The sequence below is a fragment of the Sminthopsis crassicaudata genome, chromosome 3 (assembly GCF_048593235.1).
Source record: "Sminthopsis crassicaudata isolate SCR6 chromosome 3, ASM4859323v1, whole genome shotgun sequence".
Classification (NCBI taxonomy): Eukaryota; Metazoa; Chordata; class Mammalia; order Dasyuromorphia; family Dasyuridae; genus Sminthopsis; species Sminthopsis crassicaudata.
In genome coordinates, this window is record NC_133619.1 from 36,912,144 (window position 1) to 36,931,442 (window position 19,299).

Sequence of the window (19,299 nt, forward strand, 5' to 3'; positions counted from 1 at the left end):
CCACTTCCCACTTCTCCCCTTTACTAATTAAAGCTCATTCCGCTCAACCTTGATACCTTTTGGATATGCTCTTTTTCAGCCGAGTTTTGGATTACAACAAATATTAATATTAATGATAATAATATTAGCATCGTCATGACATTTTGGGCTATGGCGAGTCACATCACCTCCGATTTTGTTTTCTCGTCTTCAAAATAGGAATGATACTTGTAGTTGATGTGGGTAAAGGATTTTGTAAGCCTTAAAACATTGTATGATTGTTAGTTTCTGGGGCTGCCGCCACTACTCTCTAACCCTTGTTAGGTTGTGAAGAAATGACTTTGTAAAACTTCAAGTGTAGAAACATGAGCAGTCATTCAAGCATTTATGAAGGTTAAGTGCCTGATAAGGTGAAAGTTTGGGAGATTTAAAGACTAAAACAGAACAGTCCTGCCCTCAGAAAACTTACATTCTTTACTGGAGAGGAACAACTTGTATACAAATACAAGTAGAAATATGTCATGGTAATTTCTGGGGTTTCTGAACTAGCCTCTTGTCCAGGAAGATCTGAACTCAAAACCTGCCTCAGATACATACTTGCTGTGTGACAAAGACAAGTCACTTATTCTATCATAGAAGGTGTACTTGTTGTATGACAAAGGCAAGTCACCTGTCCTGTCACAGAAGGTGCTAACCTGCACTGAAGTTCTATCCAGAAGTTCCCTCTACAAATGAAACCCAGGTACTGTCATGATCCTTCTACTTACATATGAACATGTTGTTAGACTATAAGCCCTTTGAAAGAAGATGATAGAAAATTGAGCTTAGAATGAAGAAGACCTTAGTTAAAAACCTGCCTCAAACACTTATTAGTTGTGGATCCCTGGGCACTTACCCCTCCTCCCATTTGCCTCAGTTTCCTTTTCTGTAAATTGTAATAGCACCTATCTCTTAGGAATAGTGTGAGGATAAAATGAGATGATTTATAAAATATATATTTAAATTCTATCTAAATGCTAGTTATTATTATTAGGAATTATTTCCTTCTTTATATTTGTACCTCCAACACCCAGCATGGTACCTGGAGTACAGTAGGAGCTTAATAATTATTGATTGATTGTCCCCTCTTCTTGTTACATTGTTTTCTGCATTTATAGAACAACCTTAATCACAGCAGTGGATAAAATCCTGAGAATTTAAATTCTGGATTTATTTAATCTACATTATCTTCTCCCCTCTTTATTGAAATTTTCTTTTCTGATGGTAAGAAATGGAGTCATTGCTTTATCTGCTCATCTTTTAAAATAGCTCATAATAGTTTATTTTTTCCTCTCAAGAACTCTGTCTCTGCCAAGGAACATTATTTAAATTGTTTCCAATTACATCAAAATACATGTATTTTGAGGTTCCTGGAACCCATTAATATTCTAAGCACTTTATAATAAATATCTCTTTGAGGTAGTATGGTGGCTTAGTGGACAGAATGCCAGGCCTGGCATCAGGAAAACTTAAGTTAACATCTGACCTCAGACCCTTACTAGCTATGTGATTTTTGGACAATGGTGTTTGCCTCAGTTTCCTCTTCTGTAAAATGCAGATAATAACAGCACCTACCTCCCAAGATTGTTGTGAAGATCAAATGAAGTAACAATTATAATGCTCTTAGCACAATATTTGCCATATAGTAGGTCCTATGTAAATGCCTTTTTTTTTTTCCTGAAGCAATTGGGGTTAAGTGATTTGCCCAGGGTCAAACATCTAGGAAGTGTTAAATTTCTGAGACCAGATTAGAACTCAGGTCTTCCTGACTTCAGGGCTGGTACTCTATCCATTGCATCACCTAGCTGCCTCGGTCCTATGTAAATGTTAACCATTATTATCCTAAGTCTCTTTTCATGGCTTGGATCAGAAAAATGGACTTTTTGATTCAGTTACATATTTCTGTACTGTTCAATGAACCATTTCAGATGCGTAAAAGCCTTATTCCTTTGTTTGGCAATTAAAAACTTTCACAAATTGAGATAAATTTCCTTTTCTATTCTCTCCATGACTTGCCTTCACTTGTACTTTCTTCTTCCCAAGCTGTCTCTCACCTCTGTGTCCAGAATGTCCTCTATCTTCATCTGTCTCTTAGAAATTCCTGATCTCAGCTCAGCTCAATACTCCTTCCCAGAGGAAGCCTGTCTTGATGTTTCCTGGCTGCTTGTACCTTCCAGCACCCCATAACACACACACACACACACACACACACACACACACACACACACATGCTTTATACATTTTTATTTACTTATATATACAGATAGTCCCCACTAGAATGTAATAGTATTTCATCAAATTGAGCTTAAATAGTATTTTATTTTTCCAAATACATGCAAAAATAGCTTTCAACATTCACCTTTGTAAAATCTTGTGTTCCAATTTTTTCTCCCTCTCTCCCTTTTCCCCTACCTCTGGCCACAGACAGCAATTAACCCAATTAAACATGTGCAATTCTTCTAAACATATTTCCATATTTGTCATGCTGTGCAAGAAAAATCAGACCAAAAAGGAAAAAAAACACAAGAAATAAGAAGCAAATGCAACAACAACAACAAAAGTGAAAATATTATGCTTTGATCCACCACATTCAGTCTCCGTAGTCTTTTTTCTGGGTGCAGATGGCTCTCTCTATCACAAGTTTATTGGAATTGGCTTAAACCATCTCATTGTAAAAAAAAAGCCAAGTCCATCAGTTCCCCTACAACATTTATCATTATCTTTTCTTGTCATTTTAGCCAATCTGAGAGATCTGAATTGGGGCCTCACTTTAAAATTTGCTCCAGTCCCTGACATAGTAGATACTTGATAAAAGCTTGTTGACTGATATTTGTGATGCTGTGGAAGGCATGCTAATGGAGGTATTTTCTTTTGTAAGGGAGAGGGTACTAAAGCAATTCCCTATGTGTAATGTTCAGGGGCAAAGAAAGAAGTAGGTGAGAGAGCTGGCCTGGAAGGAAGACATAGGGTGGGGCCTAAACTCATTTCTAACAGAAGCATGAATAATGACAAAATGAATTCTGTAACAAAACAGTGTTTTTATTTGCATACTTGAACCTCTATGTGATCGTTATGAGTTATACCCTTTGCTTTAAGGAATCAGTTGCATTAAGAAAAGACTAGGCAGGGTTGTCTAAGCAAAACCAAAAAGATCTGGAGGCCTTAGTGGACTGCAGGCTCCACACAAGTCAACAGTTTTACCTGGCAGCCCCAAAAGTTAATAGGACCTGTAGTTTGCTGTAAGAGGAACATAACATGGGAAGTGTAATTCCTATTGTACACTGTTCTCCTCAGATCCCATTTGGATTACTGTGTTCATTGGTGTCACATTCTAGCAAGAACATTTGACAAGTCCTTGAAAGGGACTAGAGGGCATCTTGTAGAAATTGGAGTGACTTTCAGAGTGGAGAAGAGGCAGATGGTGGAAAAGTGAATAAAGCTCTGTACTTGGAGTCAGGAAGTTGTTCAATCCTATTCTAGTCTACATGGCCCCATTTGGGGTTTTCTGGCAAAGATACTGGAATAATTTGCCATTTCCTTCTCCATCCCATTTTACAGCTGATGATACTGAAACTGAGATGTAAAGAGATTCCCTCAGGGTTTTATATACATATACATGCATACATACATACATAAATAAATATACATACATACATAAATAAATATACATACATACATACATAAAAATATATATATATATATATATATATATATATATATATATATATATATATATATATATATATATATATATATATATATATATATATATATATATATATACAAAAGGCACATCCAGGATTTAATGTTAGCTCCAAAAGGCCAACGTAGGAGGATAGGATAGAAGTTGCCAAAATATTTGAGATATGAGACCTTTATCTGAGAGCCTGTCTATAAATATCCTCTTCCCCATTTTCTGCTTTCCTTCTGATATTGCTACATTGTTTGTACAAAACATTTTTTAAAATGTTATTAAAATGATTCATTGTATACCTCTTATCTCCCTATCTCTTATTTATTCACAAATTGTTCATCTATCCATATGTCTGATAAATAATATGTTTAAATTTTCTTGTAATATACAATAACAGAAATATTGTTTTAAGAACACCATTGAGCGACTAAGTCATTTTGACTATTATAAATACCCAGATTAATGGCAAATGACATATGAAAGAAGATGCTATCTTCATCCAGAGAAAGAACTGGTGAATAGAAATATATAGAATGATTTTACACACACATCACACTCACATTTGTGTCTAATTATATCTTTATTTAGGGTAGGGGGAGGGGAGGGAAGATAAAAGGAAAAAAGTTATATGATAAATTTATTATATATTAAAAGGAATTGCAAGTTGGTCATAATAGATTTGTAATTACATATAAAACTACAAATCTATTATGTCCAATTTGCTATTTTCTCCTATTCTTCTATGTTATGTAAACTCTTGTTTTATTTCTAAAGTTCAGAATAAAATAAATTAAAAAAGAAATTGCTAAAATGCAGATTTGATATCAAGAGAAGTTGTTTAGTGATTAGAACTTTCTAGAAGTGGGATGGGTTCTGCCTTAGGAGATAGTGGACTCCTGCTCATTGGAGGCTAGTTCATTGTTGATAAGGGATATTATCAGGAGGATTTGGTATGGATTTGATGATCATGGACCAAGAACTGGAAAGGCCTTGGTAGTTATCCAGTTCAACTGCTCCCCTCATTTTATAGATGAGAAAACAGGAGGTTAAGTGATTATCTCAAAATCACTGAAGTAACAAGCATAAGGGGAGATCTGAACCCCAGCCCTCTGGCACCAGAATTCATGCTTTTGCCACTGTAACAGGTATATGCTATTTTCTTGATAATGTTTTCTTCACTCTTCATTAGGGTTGTTGTAGGAAATCTCTATATTCATCATTCTTCATGGCACAGTTATATTCCATTACACCTGAATGCCATAATTTGTTAGGCCATTTGCCAACTTCAAAACAAACTTTTTGTTCCTAGCTTTTTGTCATCACAAAAACTCTATGAGTATTTTTGTACATCCTGGTCTTTTCTTGTGGTCAAGAGCTTGTGGGGATGTAGTTCCAAGACATGCAGAATCTCTGAGTTAAAGAGTATGAACAATGTAGTAACTTTTCTTGCATTAATTCCCATCATTTCCCAGAAGGGCTGAATCAGTTCCTCGCTTTGCTATCTTACATTCCTAAAATCCCTCCAACAGTAAGTTTTCCATTATATCTCGATGATATCTTAGGATGTTTATATCTTTTATCTGATTATTAATGATTCTGACCATTTTTAGGTTGTTATTTGATAGTTTGTATTTCTTATGAAACCTATTTCTTTATATTTTGACATTGACTCACCATTTCTTTTGATTTATTGTTGAAAGCTTGATTGATGCTTTTGATGTTATATTCTTTTTCCAGTATATTCATATGCCATTCATTGAACCATTACTCATAACACAGCAAGTCCAAACAACCCATATGATGACAATGCACTATATTTTGTATTTATGCTTCATGTACACACTACATAAAATAAATAGAAATATCAGTAATGAGAAAGCATGAATAATTCTATATTATTGTAAATATATGTTTATACTTATATTAATTTATAGTAATGATATTTGTAATATAGGATATAATGCATATATTTTAATATATTTGTATTTATAAAGTGTGGATATTTAAATAATTACATACACATACAGTATATTTGTACATGCATATATGTGCAGATATATATGTATACACCCATGTATGTATATAATGTTGTCTTGCCCAATAAAATGTAAGCTCTTTGAGAGCAAGGATGATTTCATTGCTGTTTTTGCAACCATTGCTTATTGATCGATGGCTGTTGATGATTGTTGATTGATGACTGGTTGATGACAAGTCCAGTTTTCTGTACTTTTAACCATCTTCTGTACCATGAAGATAAAGAGTGTTTCATCATTTTTTTAGAATTCTCTTTGGGCTTTTATGTTGTCATCTTTGAAATACTTAATATTTCATCTAATCATAGAATAGTAGATATATAGCTTGAAGGAACCACTGAGGTCATCTGATTAATTCCCTCATTTTACATATTAGGAAAATGGACCCAGAGAAGTGATATTACTAGTCCAAGCTCACCCAGGGACCAAGGTCATAGACCTTCCATTTTTATAGGGCAAACTGATGAGTTTACCAATAAGAGGATCAGTAAGATAAGGAAAAAAACCAACAACTCAAAGTGGGGAAAAAGTAATTTTCAATTTTCTTGCCTGAATTATTTTAAATGAATAAAATAAAATATAGAGAATTACAAAGGAAACCAGTTATATTGAAACATAATTATCAAGATATTAAAATAAAAAGTTTTCAGACCCTCGAAAATCTATTCTCAGAACCCTTGGGATTCCATGGGCCCCAGGTTCTAGAGTCCCTTGATTTTAGCTTATTTGTCCAGATGGTGATGTGGCTTGTCTCTGTCTTTCAGATTTCAGAAGGAGGTCTCTATGTGTGCATGAATACGTTCCTGGCCTTTGGAAGGGAACATGTTGAAAGGCACTATCGGAAAACTGGACAGTGTGTGTACATGCATCTGAAAAGACATGTAAGAGAGGTAGGTGAGAGCTGGGTTGGCCAGGGAAATCTGTCATTGGGTCTTGATGAATAAAATGTATTCATATGATTTTCCAATGGATGATTTTTTTTTTTTTTTGGTTAGCAATAGATTATCTGGTTTGGGGAGACAAAGATAACCCTCTAATTGAAATCCATTGATAATCCCAACTCTGGATTTCAGCCATTAATTTCATCCTCCCTTCCCTCTAAAGTTTTGATTGGAGTTGTTTGGTGCTCTCTTAGATCTGGGATGACTTAAAAGCAGTGAAATGTTCCAGAGCCAGTTCCTGGGAGATTGAAAGAAGAGAAGCAAGATCCATAAAATGAATGGACAGTTCTTTGAGGACTGAAGGTTGACTGTATTTTAACATTATTTCCATTCACTAGAGCATTATTCCTCTATTAAACCTTTCTTGGAAATCTCATTTTGGTGTGGAACCTGAGAGCTGAGGCCTTTGTCATACTCTGCCATGTTGAAACACAAATTTGAGGAAATTCATTTCCATGGTGGTCACAGGATGGAGAGACTTTTGCTCATAACAATCTTCAAAACCCATCTGCTCAATTGTAGTGGGCATAATAATTAAAGGCCATTTCCCAGCAGTCACAGTGAATATGCTTATTTACTCCTTATGATTTGAGGGAGAGGAAAATAATTAGTGGGGGAGGAAGAGTCAAATATATGAATAATAATAATTGCTAACATTTACATAGAACTTGAAAGTTTGGAAAGTGCTTTATATTAATTATATGAGATAGTCCTCTCTATGTCCCATTGAGATTTATTATTCCCATTTTCCAGATAAAGAAACTGAGACTGGGAATGGTGAAATGACTTGCTCAATATCACACAACTATTAAATGGTAAAGGTGAGATTTGAACTCAGATCTTCCTGAATCCCAAGCCTAGCACTCTACCCACTAGGCTACACTACTTTCATGGATTATAATACTTAGCAATGTTAAAGCAATATATTTTGCAATATGTTAGAAAAGAAATTTGGTTTTTTGGTGGAGGGTGGTGTGGAATCTTGGGTTTTGTCTATTCTGTTTATTGGGAATCTTTCCAGTAGTTGGAGAAAGCCATTCTGCCTTTGCCGGGAGGGAGGGAACATCCCCATTGAGGCAGTCTCTATGCTTTGAAATAGTGAAGTAAGAAGAACCTCCTGTAAACCTTGATTCTCACAAAATGAAGATCTGGCCTTTGGGTTTAGATCAAGCAGACTAAAATATAAAAGTGAAAAGATGTTAGAATCAGCAAATTTCTGCATTTTTGGATATTAATGATTTATCTGGACTAGCTTAGTTTTTACAAACAGAAGAAATAAGGCTCAAAGTTGTGGTCTCTGGTATGCAACCTCAAAGACTTAGAAAAGTTGGAGCTCCAATTTGTCCCTTTAGAGCAAGCAAGGTGTTGGAGTGAGCCCTGGCTAGCCCTGCTGATTGGTAAAGAAGTTAGGGACACTCTTTGGAATAGAGCCATTCACAGTCTTCCTCTGAAAGCAAGTGTTTGCAATCCAAGTTGTGGGTGGGTTGCCTATGGAATAATCCTTTTCCGATAAGAAGGAACTCTCCTTGGTATTCAGTGTTCCAAGGTCTGTGTCCAGATTGGAATGGCCATGATTTGTGAACAAGAATTGTAGACTTAAGAAGAGATTCTTTCAGCTTTTCCACTAAGGCAACAAGAGGGGACTTGAGTGTTCCATCAATCAAATCAATAAATGTTTATTAAATGCCTCCTCTTTGTACTAGGCTCTTGAAATACAACCCCCCAAATGAAATCTCTTGATGCTTCCTAACAGACTGTAAAAGGGAAGTAAGCAAAGTGCTTTGATATCCAAGATGGATCAATACTACTGTATTGGGGGAGATGGGAACTTGGTCTGAATCTTTAGAACAGGGGTTCTCAAACTATGGCCTGAGGGCCAGATGTGGCCCACTGAGGACGTTTATGCGGCCTGCTGGGTTATGGCAAATGGGCTGAGGGGCGGAGATAGAGTGTGAGCTTTTGTTTTTACTATAGTCTGGCCCTCCAACTGTCTGAGGGACAGTGAACTGGCCCCCTGTTTAAAAAGTTTGAGGTCCACTGCTTTAGAAGATCAGGCTTTTAAGCTAGTCGGGTCTGAAGTTTCACATCTCTAAGTGTGTTTCAGTTCAGCAAATGCCTACAAAATGAATGCTAAAAAAAATGAAGAAGACCCCACCTTTAAAGGAACTTAGGAACTATAAGAAAATTATGAAGACAACAGATGAACCCCAAGGAGATAGTGCTTCCATGTCACATAGTATAAAGCCAAAAGGAGGCTTGATCAAGTGAATAGGAAAAGAGAATTCATAACAATTCAGAATTGTCAAGAGCAGAAAAGACATGTTGGGCCAATTTTTATTTCTTGGCCACTGGAAAAGAAGACTAGAACATCAGAAAAATGCTAAAGTCAACTCCAAAATTTGGCCTTTTTAGTGTTTCTAGAAGGCAAAATGTGTTGGAAATAAAATTTATACTAATTTGAAACAGAAAGTAATCCGAATGTTGATTCCACCACCATGCCCTTCATTGAAGGGTGTCCAGCAAAGGTCTGATGGCTCCTTGTCGGTGATATTGTCAGGGTGATGTCCGGTAACAGCCAGACTAGATCAGAGAGGTTGTGATTTAGATTCCATGTGGGACTCTGGTGGAAGACAAGTTTTCAAGTCTGACAGTAGCTTGCTGATTGGATCTTGGATCCTAGGGATAATCTTTTATATTGCTCCGTCTCTCTCCAAATGAAGAAATGCTGGCTGCTTGTGGCCACTGAGTGGTGATTGATTGATTTGATTGACAAAACAGTCTGATGAACAGTCCAAATGTATTCTGGGAAGATAATCCAGAAAGTAGAAATATGAGTAAGACTGCTTCTATAAATGTGAAGTTTGTGAGACTCTCTTGGGGTAAACCCTAATGGCAACCTTGAATTCTGTGGTCTTCAGAAGGCTAGAGGTTAATTAAAGGGCAGTTGGAACCCAGAGTGGTCGGGGAGAGGGGATGCTGACATAATTATAGTTAATGGTAGTTGGTGCTGGGAATGGTTGGTTGCAATAATGTACATCCTATCACTAGACCCAGATGAATCCCAATGGGGGTGTGGGAGCTAACCACTACAGTTGAGGATGTTTGCTCAGGGTTGCTCAGAAGCTTGTGATTTAGAATTGGAAGGAACTTTCAAGCTCACGTGAGTAGGTCTAACCCTTATATTTTATAGATTAATTCATTCAAATAATATTAAATAACACTTACTACTATGTGTCAGGGACTGGGAATAGTAAGATAAAATAATGAGTAGCAGCCTGCTCTCAAGGAACTTACACTCTTGAAGGAAAGGTGGCATGTATTCATAGCATTCAACACAAAGTAAATAACCTTTAGAGGAAGGCGTTTCATATGGTGGAGTCAAGATGGGCTTCCTGTAAGAGGTGAGATTTGAATTGAGCTTTGAAGGAAACTAGGAATATTTTGATTTACAAATGAAGCATCAGTGCATTCCAAGACTGGCTCTCTGACATCAAGGAACTGGATGCTGGGATGTGGTGTCGTAGGAGCAGCAAATGGTTCAATCTGACTGGAATATAGATGCATGAAGTAGAGTTATATGGAATAGTGGTAGAAATCTGGATGGAGTTTTCATTTTTATCCTACAGAAAAGAAAGAGCTATTGGAGTTTCTAGAGAATTTGTCCAAAGTCCTATACCTTGCAAATGACAGAGTTGGGATTCAAAATCAAAGTTCTGTGACTGTCTGAAATAACATTCAAATGCCCTCATTTTATAGATGAGGAAATGCTTTGTTCAAGATTTTTCAACTAGGAAGTGGTAGAATCAGAATTTGAACACACACCCTGTGACTCCAAAGCTAGACTTCCCTTTCTGGTCTAAGCTGTTGTCTCATATTGCCTTCCAAAATAGCATAAAGATAAATAAGTAATAAAAAAGAATACAATTAATTAATTTATTATATAGTTGTATTATTATTATTTAAAAAATCCTATATTTTCCCCTCAGGACCAAAACTTAGTCCAATGTAATTCTTGTATCTTTAGTTACCATTTGTTGAACTTCTATTGAAGGTCAGAGGTTAAAGTCGTACTCCACAAACTAGGAGTGATACCTTCCGGTGTCTGTGACTCAATACCTGCCTCCTGGTGAGTTGCCAGCGAGAGACAAAATAGTGCTCATGGTCACACAGCTAATACCTGTAAGAGTGGGGTTTGAACCCAGTTCTTTGCTGATTCCTCAGCCAGCCTTTCCCCCCTTCTACACAGGTGGAGTCTTTGACTTAACAGTATGTGAGATAATATAGAACAAGTTATTGGAGTGTGGCCAGAAATCTTGTCATGAGCCTGTTCTCTTTAATGGAAAACTTTCCACCAGTTGGTGAAAGCTGACTGTGTCCTCTGGCAGTGATATTGGCCTTGAACTTATTACAATGGGAGCCACCCTGACTCCGCAGCTTCTCTGCATTCCAGCTGCTGGTAGAAACCATGGGAACTTTCTTAAATCTGACAGATCCTTGGCTGGACTCGATCAACCGTTCTTGTGTTCTGAGTTTATGTCATTAGCTATGGAGCTGAACTTTTCATCCACACAGACATATTTGTCTCCTTAAAATCACTGGAAAACTCTCCATGGTGATGAATTCAATCCAAATCCAAAATTTCAACAAGTATTTAAGTATCTACTGTGTGTTTTGGGAATGATACAAAGGTAAATGTGACATAGATCTAGTTTTTGTGATGTTTCATCTAAAATGGGGGGAGAGATAGGGATATTAATACTAAGAAGAGAGGTTGTGAAAAGGAAACTAGGGGAAAGGCTGGAGGGAATGATAGAAGGGAGAAATACTTTTTACCTGGGAAAACGGGACAGATCTGGAAAAAAAACTAATAAGAAGTGATGTCTGAATTGAACCTTAAAGAAAGAAAGAATGGTATTGTGGAAAAGAGATTGTATTTGGAAACAAAAGATCTGTGTTTGTATTCTGACTCTGCCACTTTGTCACATTGGGCAAATCACTTAACTTCCGCCCTGTTACTTCAACTGTAAAAAGAGAAGGTCACCACCAATTCCTTTCCCTGCCCCTGAAATAGAGCCCTTTCAAATTTATTTTAAAAAGTTGGAGGCAGGGGAGAGAAAGGGGATGTTAAAACAATAAATGAAACCCATTCTGAACTTAGTTTATTTGTAAAATAGAGAGTTGGGCTTGGTGATCATAAAGCCCTTTTCCAATTCCAACTATTTCTCTATATACTCATATTAAATTCCTTCCAAAAAAATCAAGATTTAGAGTTGCAGTTGCCTTTGGAACCACAGCTTTTCTTTTTCTTTCTTTCTTTCTTTCTTTCTCTTCTTTCTTTCTTTCTTTCTTTCTTTCTTTCTTTCTTTCTTTCTTTCTTTCTTTCTTTCTTCTTTCTTTCTTTCTTTTCTTTCTTTCTTTCTTTCTTTCTTTCTTTCTTTCTTTCTTTCTTTCTTTCTTTCTTTCTTTCTTTCTTTCTTTCTTTCTTTCTTTCTTTCTTTCTTTCTTTCTCTTTCTTTCTTTCTTTCTTTCTTTCTTCCTTCCTTTCTTTCTTTCTTCCTTCTTCCTTCCTTCCTTCCTTCCTTCCTTCCTTCCTTCCTTCCTTCCTTCCTTCCTTCCTTCCTTTCCTTCCTTCCTTCCTTCCTTCCTTCCTTCCTTCCTTCCTTCCTTCCTTCCTTCCTTTGGTGAAGGGTTAAATAGAGTACCTTTTGTTGCAGGGAGACATCAGTTTTGAGATGTCCTTCAAGGAACTATATTACTGTTCTGGCAATTTGAAGTTTTGCCAAGAAAAGCACCGGGGTACAGAGCTGGAAGCAACACTGGACTTTGTACTTGACCGTTTAGGTTGGCATAATGGATAGAAGGCTGACTTTAGAGTCGAAAGAGCCGAGTTCAAATCCTGCCTGAAACATTTACCAGCTGAATGACTTTGGTCAAGTCACTTAACCAATGGCAGCTTCAGCTTTTTCATCTGTAAAATGAAGGGGATGGGCTTAGTGGCCTCTATGGTCCCTTCCAGATTTCTTGGGCTGTTATGATCCTATGAATTCTACCTGTTGGAACTTAGTCAAGCCACAAGAATTCTCTGGACTTCAGTTTCCCTGATCTTGACAACAAGGTGATTCCTCTCCAGTTCTAAGTTTTAGCATTCTGGGTCAAGCCAGTGAAAATCATGAACCCAGAGCTTGGTTTGTGAAGGTACCTTGGAGTCTTTCCATTGAGAACAATTTTAATCTAGATTTTCACAAATATTAGAAATTTAGATGGCCTATTCATCATTTCCCGGCTGGTTTAATGGCATAGTATAGGACCCAACTTTTTGTATATTGGTCACAAACTGAAAGTGGGGGGTTGCAAAATTATGATTTACTATCAATGAATGCCTGATTTGTATACCTATTTTATATACCTGTATACTTGTGGTCATGTAAAAATTTCTCAGGGTTGTGAGTGAAAAAAGTTTATCTGGTATGTTAGTCTAGTGCCTGATTGCCTAGCAATCTGATAGCTCTGTGATCAGAGGGAGAAACATGTCACAGTGCCATTTTCTGGAGTCAGGAAGACCTGAGTTTAAACCTAACCTCAGATACTTATTAGCTGTATGATCTTGGGCAAAGCACGTACCCTTCATTATGCCTTAATTTCCTCATCTATGAAAATGGGGATTATAATAATATCCATTTCCCGGGATTGTTGTGAGGATAAAAAGAGACAATATTTGTAAGATGCTTTGCAAATCTCAAAGTGCTATGTAGATGTTGGCAATAATTATTATTATCAATGCAATAATAATAGCAATATTATTATTGTTTTTATCAGATCCAAAGAAACTGAGCATGTCCAAGGGCCTCACCAATTTCTCATCTACCTGCATGTTAGGTCTTAATTATTCTACAATCAAGAGATCAGTTTGTATTTTATCTAGGTCTGGGGGTCAGTTTTTTTTTTAATCTATTACTGTTTTTAGGCAATTGGTTTTTCATTGTCACCGCCCTTTCTATCCATCAGCAAATGGGCTTGTGCTAAACATTTTCTCATGGGAGAAGAGGTTGAAACGAAAATGTATTAGTTGTGTATTTTATTTATCTCTCTCATCTCTCATCTTGATTTATGAGATAATTGAGAGCTGGCTATAAATGTAAAGAGCTGAGAGGTCACAATGCTGAGAAATTAGAGGCTCCTGAGAGGGACTGGGAGAGGAGGCGCTGCCCTTTCATCCTATCTAAGACAGCTGTCTTGCTCATGGATGGGGTAGGGGATGGGGAACACTTAAGCTTTCATGTTTTTATTCTCCTAGACTCTTTTCCCCTTTCCCTTGTCTTTCCCTATTCCAGACTTATTTGTGCCACTTTGCCCACCAGGCACTAATGCTGTGTGCCCAAATTTAGCAAAAATGAAGGAGGTCATAAGCCCAAACCAATTTGGCTTCTGTTTGGGGAAGCCAGACTCTACCTAATGTATCTTTGGGCAAATCACTCAGTTTCTTCATCTATAAACTCAGGAGGTTGAGCTAGATGGCCTCAGGATCCCTTTCCAGCTTGAGATTCATGTGACCTTTTAAAATAATAATTTATATTTTAACATAGTGCCTTCAGGTTTACAATACCCTTGAGATAGATTGTCTCCTTTGAGTGGCAATAGATTACAGGCTCCTTAAGACAGGAACTCATTTTTATTTTGTCGTGGTCTCCAGCATGTATCATAATGCTTTGCACATGATAGGTGCTTTATTAAGTCCTCTTTGAATGAATGTGCTTCTCAGTAATCTATGAAGCAAGTACCATAGAGTTAATCTTCCTTATTTCATAATGAGAAAACTGAGACCCAGAGATGCTCAGTGACTTGCCAGTGATCACACAGAATTTGAACTTCAAGGTTGGTCCTGTAGCCCTTTAAACTGAAGCTGTGTATGCAGGCCATATTAGAAACCATTTGTTTGGGGGTACTTTGCTGGTGCAGAGGATAGGGTGCTGGGCCTGCAGTTAGGAAGACCTCAGTTCAAGTTTGGTCTCAGACACGTGCTGGCTGTGTGATCCTGGCCAAGTCACTTAATCCCCAAAGAAAACATTTGTTTCTGTGTGTTAGCCCATGGTGCCACATCTTCTGTATTTGACCTCCCTAGTTTCTGTTTAGACTTTCCCAAATTAAATTTTGTTTATAAGTATATGCAACATAACTCTAGTCATAAGGCAAGATTCTATTTAAAATAATTTTTGTTATGTCAAAGAGAGATAGTAAGTAATCCCAAAGAAATAATCATATCTAAATATTTTAATCTGAAAAAACCTCCATGATGTCCCAAAGATCTTAGTTTAGTTTAAGCCAGGAAAGCCAAAATTGCAGTTTTTAAAAAGAACTTTTCTGAGTTTGAAAGTTATGTGGGAATTATAAATAGTACTTACATGTACATATGTATATATATGTGTGTATGTGTACAAATATATACATCACACATATATACATTTCTATACATATGAACCTATATTTAACAGACTTTGTTTGTAGGGGGTAATGTTGCATGAAGGTGATGTATACATCACTAGGTAGATTTGAAGTGAAAGGACCCATGACCCTGTCAAAAGTAAATGAGAGTTTGGACTAAATGTTTTCCAGTGTCAATTTCCAGCTCAAAATCTGTGATCCCACATGCACCACCCACCGTTTGGGGATGTATTGGTTTTGATGGTTTAAAACTTTTCTGTCATATATTTGTAGCTGAAATATATCACATCAACAAATCAATCAGTTGTGGCCTGTGCCTGGCATGCAGTAAGCATTTAATGTGTGCTTGCTGATTGAGTGACATGGTTTCTCCTTTCTATTCCCTTCTTTCTCTTCTGTTGTATAATTAATGTAAGAAACTATTATTCACCTTTTGGGGGAAATAGTATTGTGTCAACCTTTTAAAATTTATTTGATAGTTTTTTTATGAAATGCATTTTATTTGATTTTATACTTATGTTTATTCAGAATACAATTGATGAAAGGCAGGTAGCAGAGCAGAAAGGGAATAGGATTTGGGTTCAAATTCTCTTTCTGTTATTGCCTATTTGTGTCATTTTGGGCAAGTCACTTCATTTCCCTGACCTTCAGTTTCTTCATCTCTAAAATGAGGGGATTTAATGAGAAGATATTCCACTCCAAATTTATGCTCCCGATTTTTGTATTTTCTGACTCCAGTTATTCTTTTATAACTGTAAAAATTCTGAGAGGAGAAAGACACTAGAGAGTGAGAGTGAGAGAGAGACAGAGAGATAGAGACAGAGAGTGAGAAGAAGAGAAAGAGAGAGAAAGAGAGAGAGAAGGAAGAGAGCCAGAAAGAGAAAGAAGAGAGAGAGAGTCAGAGAAAGCCAGAGACAGAGATAAAGAGAAAAAGACAGAAAGAGAAAAAGAGAGAGAGAGAGTTTGTGAGAGTATATATATGTGAATATATTGGGGTGGAGCATAACTCCAGTGTGTGGCTGCATCACTGTGAGGTCCTCCTTGCTGTAGAGATCAAAGCTCCATTAATAACTTAATCTTTAAAATTAAAGTCTTTGAGGATTGAACAATCAGTGATTTCAGAGCTCTAAACTTGGAGGCACAAATCCCACTTCAGATCCTTCCTAGCTGTGTGATCCTGGGCAAGTCACTTTCATCTTCTTTAAAATGAAATGTTGAACTCAATGGCCCTTCAGGCCCCTTCTGGCTTTTAATCTACGATCCTGGGACTAACTTTTACATGTTAATATTTGCTCTCTCTGTGACCTTGGCAGCTCCCTAAATCTCAATTTCCTTATCAGTAAGATGAGATGCTGGATTGAATAGCTAAACTCTGGGGTCCTTTCTAGTTCTAGATGCCTGATCCAGTGCTAAAATCAAATGTACTAAGCAACAACCTAATAATGGAAAGAGGAGGGAAGAAAAAAAGGAAAAAGAAAAGAAAAAAAAGAAATTTATTAATATAAATTATACATATGAATTTATTATATATGTTAATGGAATAACAAATTGTACATTACAGATTTTTAGTTACATGTGTGATCTTTTAAAAATTAAACTATGTTATGGAAAAACTTATATAAAAATAATTCTCCCCTTTAAGAAATGATTGAATTCTTTAAAACAGGAGTGCCAAACCATTCTTAGTTGGTTTTGAGATCTGCAACAGTCCCAAATGGGGCCCAAACCAGTTTAAAATGTAACTCAGAAATATTTAACAAAATAGACAAAAGAACAACAGAACACAGACAATGTTAAAATGTGGTTTTCTAAACCAATAAATGCAGCCACCAAAGGGATCCTTAAATATGATTTGGTGGCCCCTGTTTCTAATTCAATTACCACACTCATATTTTCCTTATGATACCATTAAAAATTGTAGATTATATGGAAAGAACTCTTAAACATTAGTTTTAAGGAACTTAACTTGATAATAGAGTTCATTCCTATTTACTGGAGACAAGAAAGCCATTTTAGAATTTAAAATCTAGACAGCTGGAATGCATTAATGGCCCTCTCTTAGGTCTCTGACAGCTTGGTCGAAGGTTGGACAGGGTCTTCTCTAAATTTCCTCCTGGTTCTGAAATTCTGTGAGTCATCTCATCCCATTCACCAACTCGGAATCCTCCATGACCCCTGGAACTCTCCCTTCCCTCTGGAACATCCTGTGGAGTGCAGACGTTTCTTCCTGGTCCTCTGTAAAGTGTTATGTCTCGAGCTCATCTATGTTACTTAAACATTGTTTGCGCCATAGGCTGGATTTCAACTGTGTATCTTCTCACTTTTCTTTTTCCCCCCCAGAAAGTAACAGGGGCATCTGGTGGCGTCTTACCCCAAAGGAGGAATCCCAAGCTATTCTTAGGTATTGTAAATGGCTGTTTTCCCATAGTCCTTCTAAGCTGTCTTGTGTGTGCCTTGTATTTGAAATTTGCTTTGACCATTGCTTTGACACATGTGGAAGAAAGAGACAAGCTTCATTCTTTCTGCTGATTTGACTCCATTCCCTTTTTGGTTCCAATCAGTGGGAAGGGAGCTTCAAACTATTCTCTCAGTTGAAGCTATAATTAATAAAAATAATAATAATAATTCATTGATAAAGTGCTTTAAGGTTTGCAAAGTGCTTTCTTGTGTTTAATAATAGTAGCTTGCATTTATATAGAGCTTGAAGGTTTGCAAAGCACTATACACATTAATATTATTTGATATTATTTAACATTTACTAAGTACTTAATTATTGTTCTGAGAGGATTGGAGCTGACCTGGTTAGTTTGTTTTTAAACTCCTTTTAAAGAGGGAGTTGCTCCTGATTTCTGATGTGTGTAATCTTGGCCAAATTCAATTTGCTGGAACGGATTTTTATTTAATACCTCTTCTGTCGCTGCTTAAGCTTTTCCTTCAACTTCTCCTAGTATAGTTTTCCCAGGGCATAAAGTGATGAGATGCTTTCTGTCAGTCCTTAATTAGGGTGGGGCAAATATGGTTCTGCCCTAGAAGGTGGTGACAAGGGTTTCAGCCATGAATAAATAACAGCACCTGGTTGGTAAGCATCATTCATTAAAATCAGAAACTAGTTGATGATATGCTAGGGTGAGCGCTTTCCTTGCCCTGACCTGCTCCTTCCCAAAATCCCGCATTCCAGCATCTCAGGGGCTCTGAGTTGTCCCTGCAGGGCAAGGCTCTGTCCCCATCACTTCTGACAGAAGGTGCACCATTTTAGGCTTCTTAAATGAGGTGTGGTTTGTTGTGGTTGCCTCAGGTGCAAAAAAAGAATAATTATAGCTCTATTTGATATTTTCTTAGAGCCAGTTGTTTGGGAACTGGTTAATGTACAAAACACATATTTTTGGACTATTGTTTGAAAGGCCTGGTACATTAAATGACCTTAGGAATATAAGGAAGGACCTTCATCAGGCAGTTTTTTCCACCAGGGAGATCAGTTAAGAACTGAATGTTGAGTCTTACTTTTCTTTATTAATTCATTCTCTTTTCTTCTGATTTTTCAATTATTAATTGATAATTCAGTAATAAACGGTTCTCCCATGGTATGTTTGCTTTCTGTGTGCTGTCTGAAATCAGCATTTCAGTATGAGTCAGCTTCCCTTCTCATAAAGTTCCCCAACTCTATCTCATATCCCTCCACAGATTCCCATTCCCTAACCAGAGGTTCAGTATTTGGACTGGTCATGGAGTGAGAATGAGAGACAAGAGGTAGATATTCCTAGTGTTGCACGGGCCCTCCTAAAGAAGCAAAAACCAGAGATGGGTGTGGAGGAGAATTTCCAAAAAGGCCTGGGGGAGGATAAAATAGAGGAAGGGGGCATGTGGAGGTTGTGATTTGTACCCAGAGTTACAACTAGGGAGGGACAACTAGGGTCTTGTACCACAACACCAAATTGGTGAATAGAAGTCTGAGCAGGACCTGATTAACAAGAAGAATTAGTTAAATAGGAATCTAGAGATGGTAGTTATCCTTCCTTCCCTTCCCCATTTCCCCCAGCCTGTATTGAAGTCCATCTAAGCCTCCAGCAGGGGCCACAGGTGTTTTATTGTTATTTTCCCCCCAAAAGTGTCAAAGTAGCTAGCTGAGCCCTGAGAACACCCAGAATTATAGATCCTTCTCTGTGGTAAAGCTGAG

General features: G+C 37.1%; 1 protein-coding gene across 2 annotated transcripts in view; it reads left to right on the forward strand.

The window, feature by feature from the left end:
- The window catches only part of USP13 (ubiquitin specific peptidase 13), a 125,708-nt gene that overhangs the window by 29,241 nt on the left and 77,168 nt on the right, over window positions 1-19,299 (forward strand). The window contains exons 2-3 of one of the 2 annotated variants that reach the window (XM_074298259.1): window positions 6,510-6,635; window positions 17,466-17,526. In XM_074298259.1, coding sequence (XP_074154360.1) covers window positions 6,510-6,635; window positions 17,466-17,526 — 187 coding nt within the window. Of the gene's footprint in view, window positions 1-6,508; window positions 6,636-17,465; window positions 17,527-19,299 lie in introns of those variants that run through there. The other variant, XM_074298258.1, reaches the window with a different exon arrangement.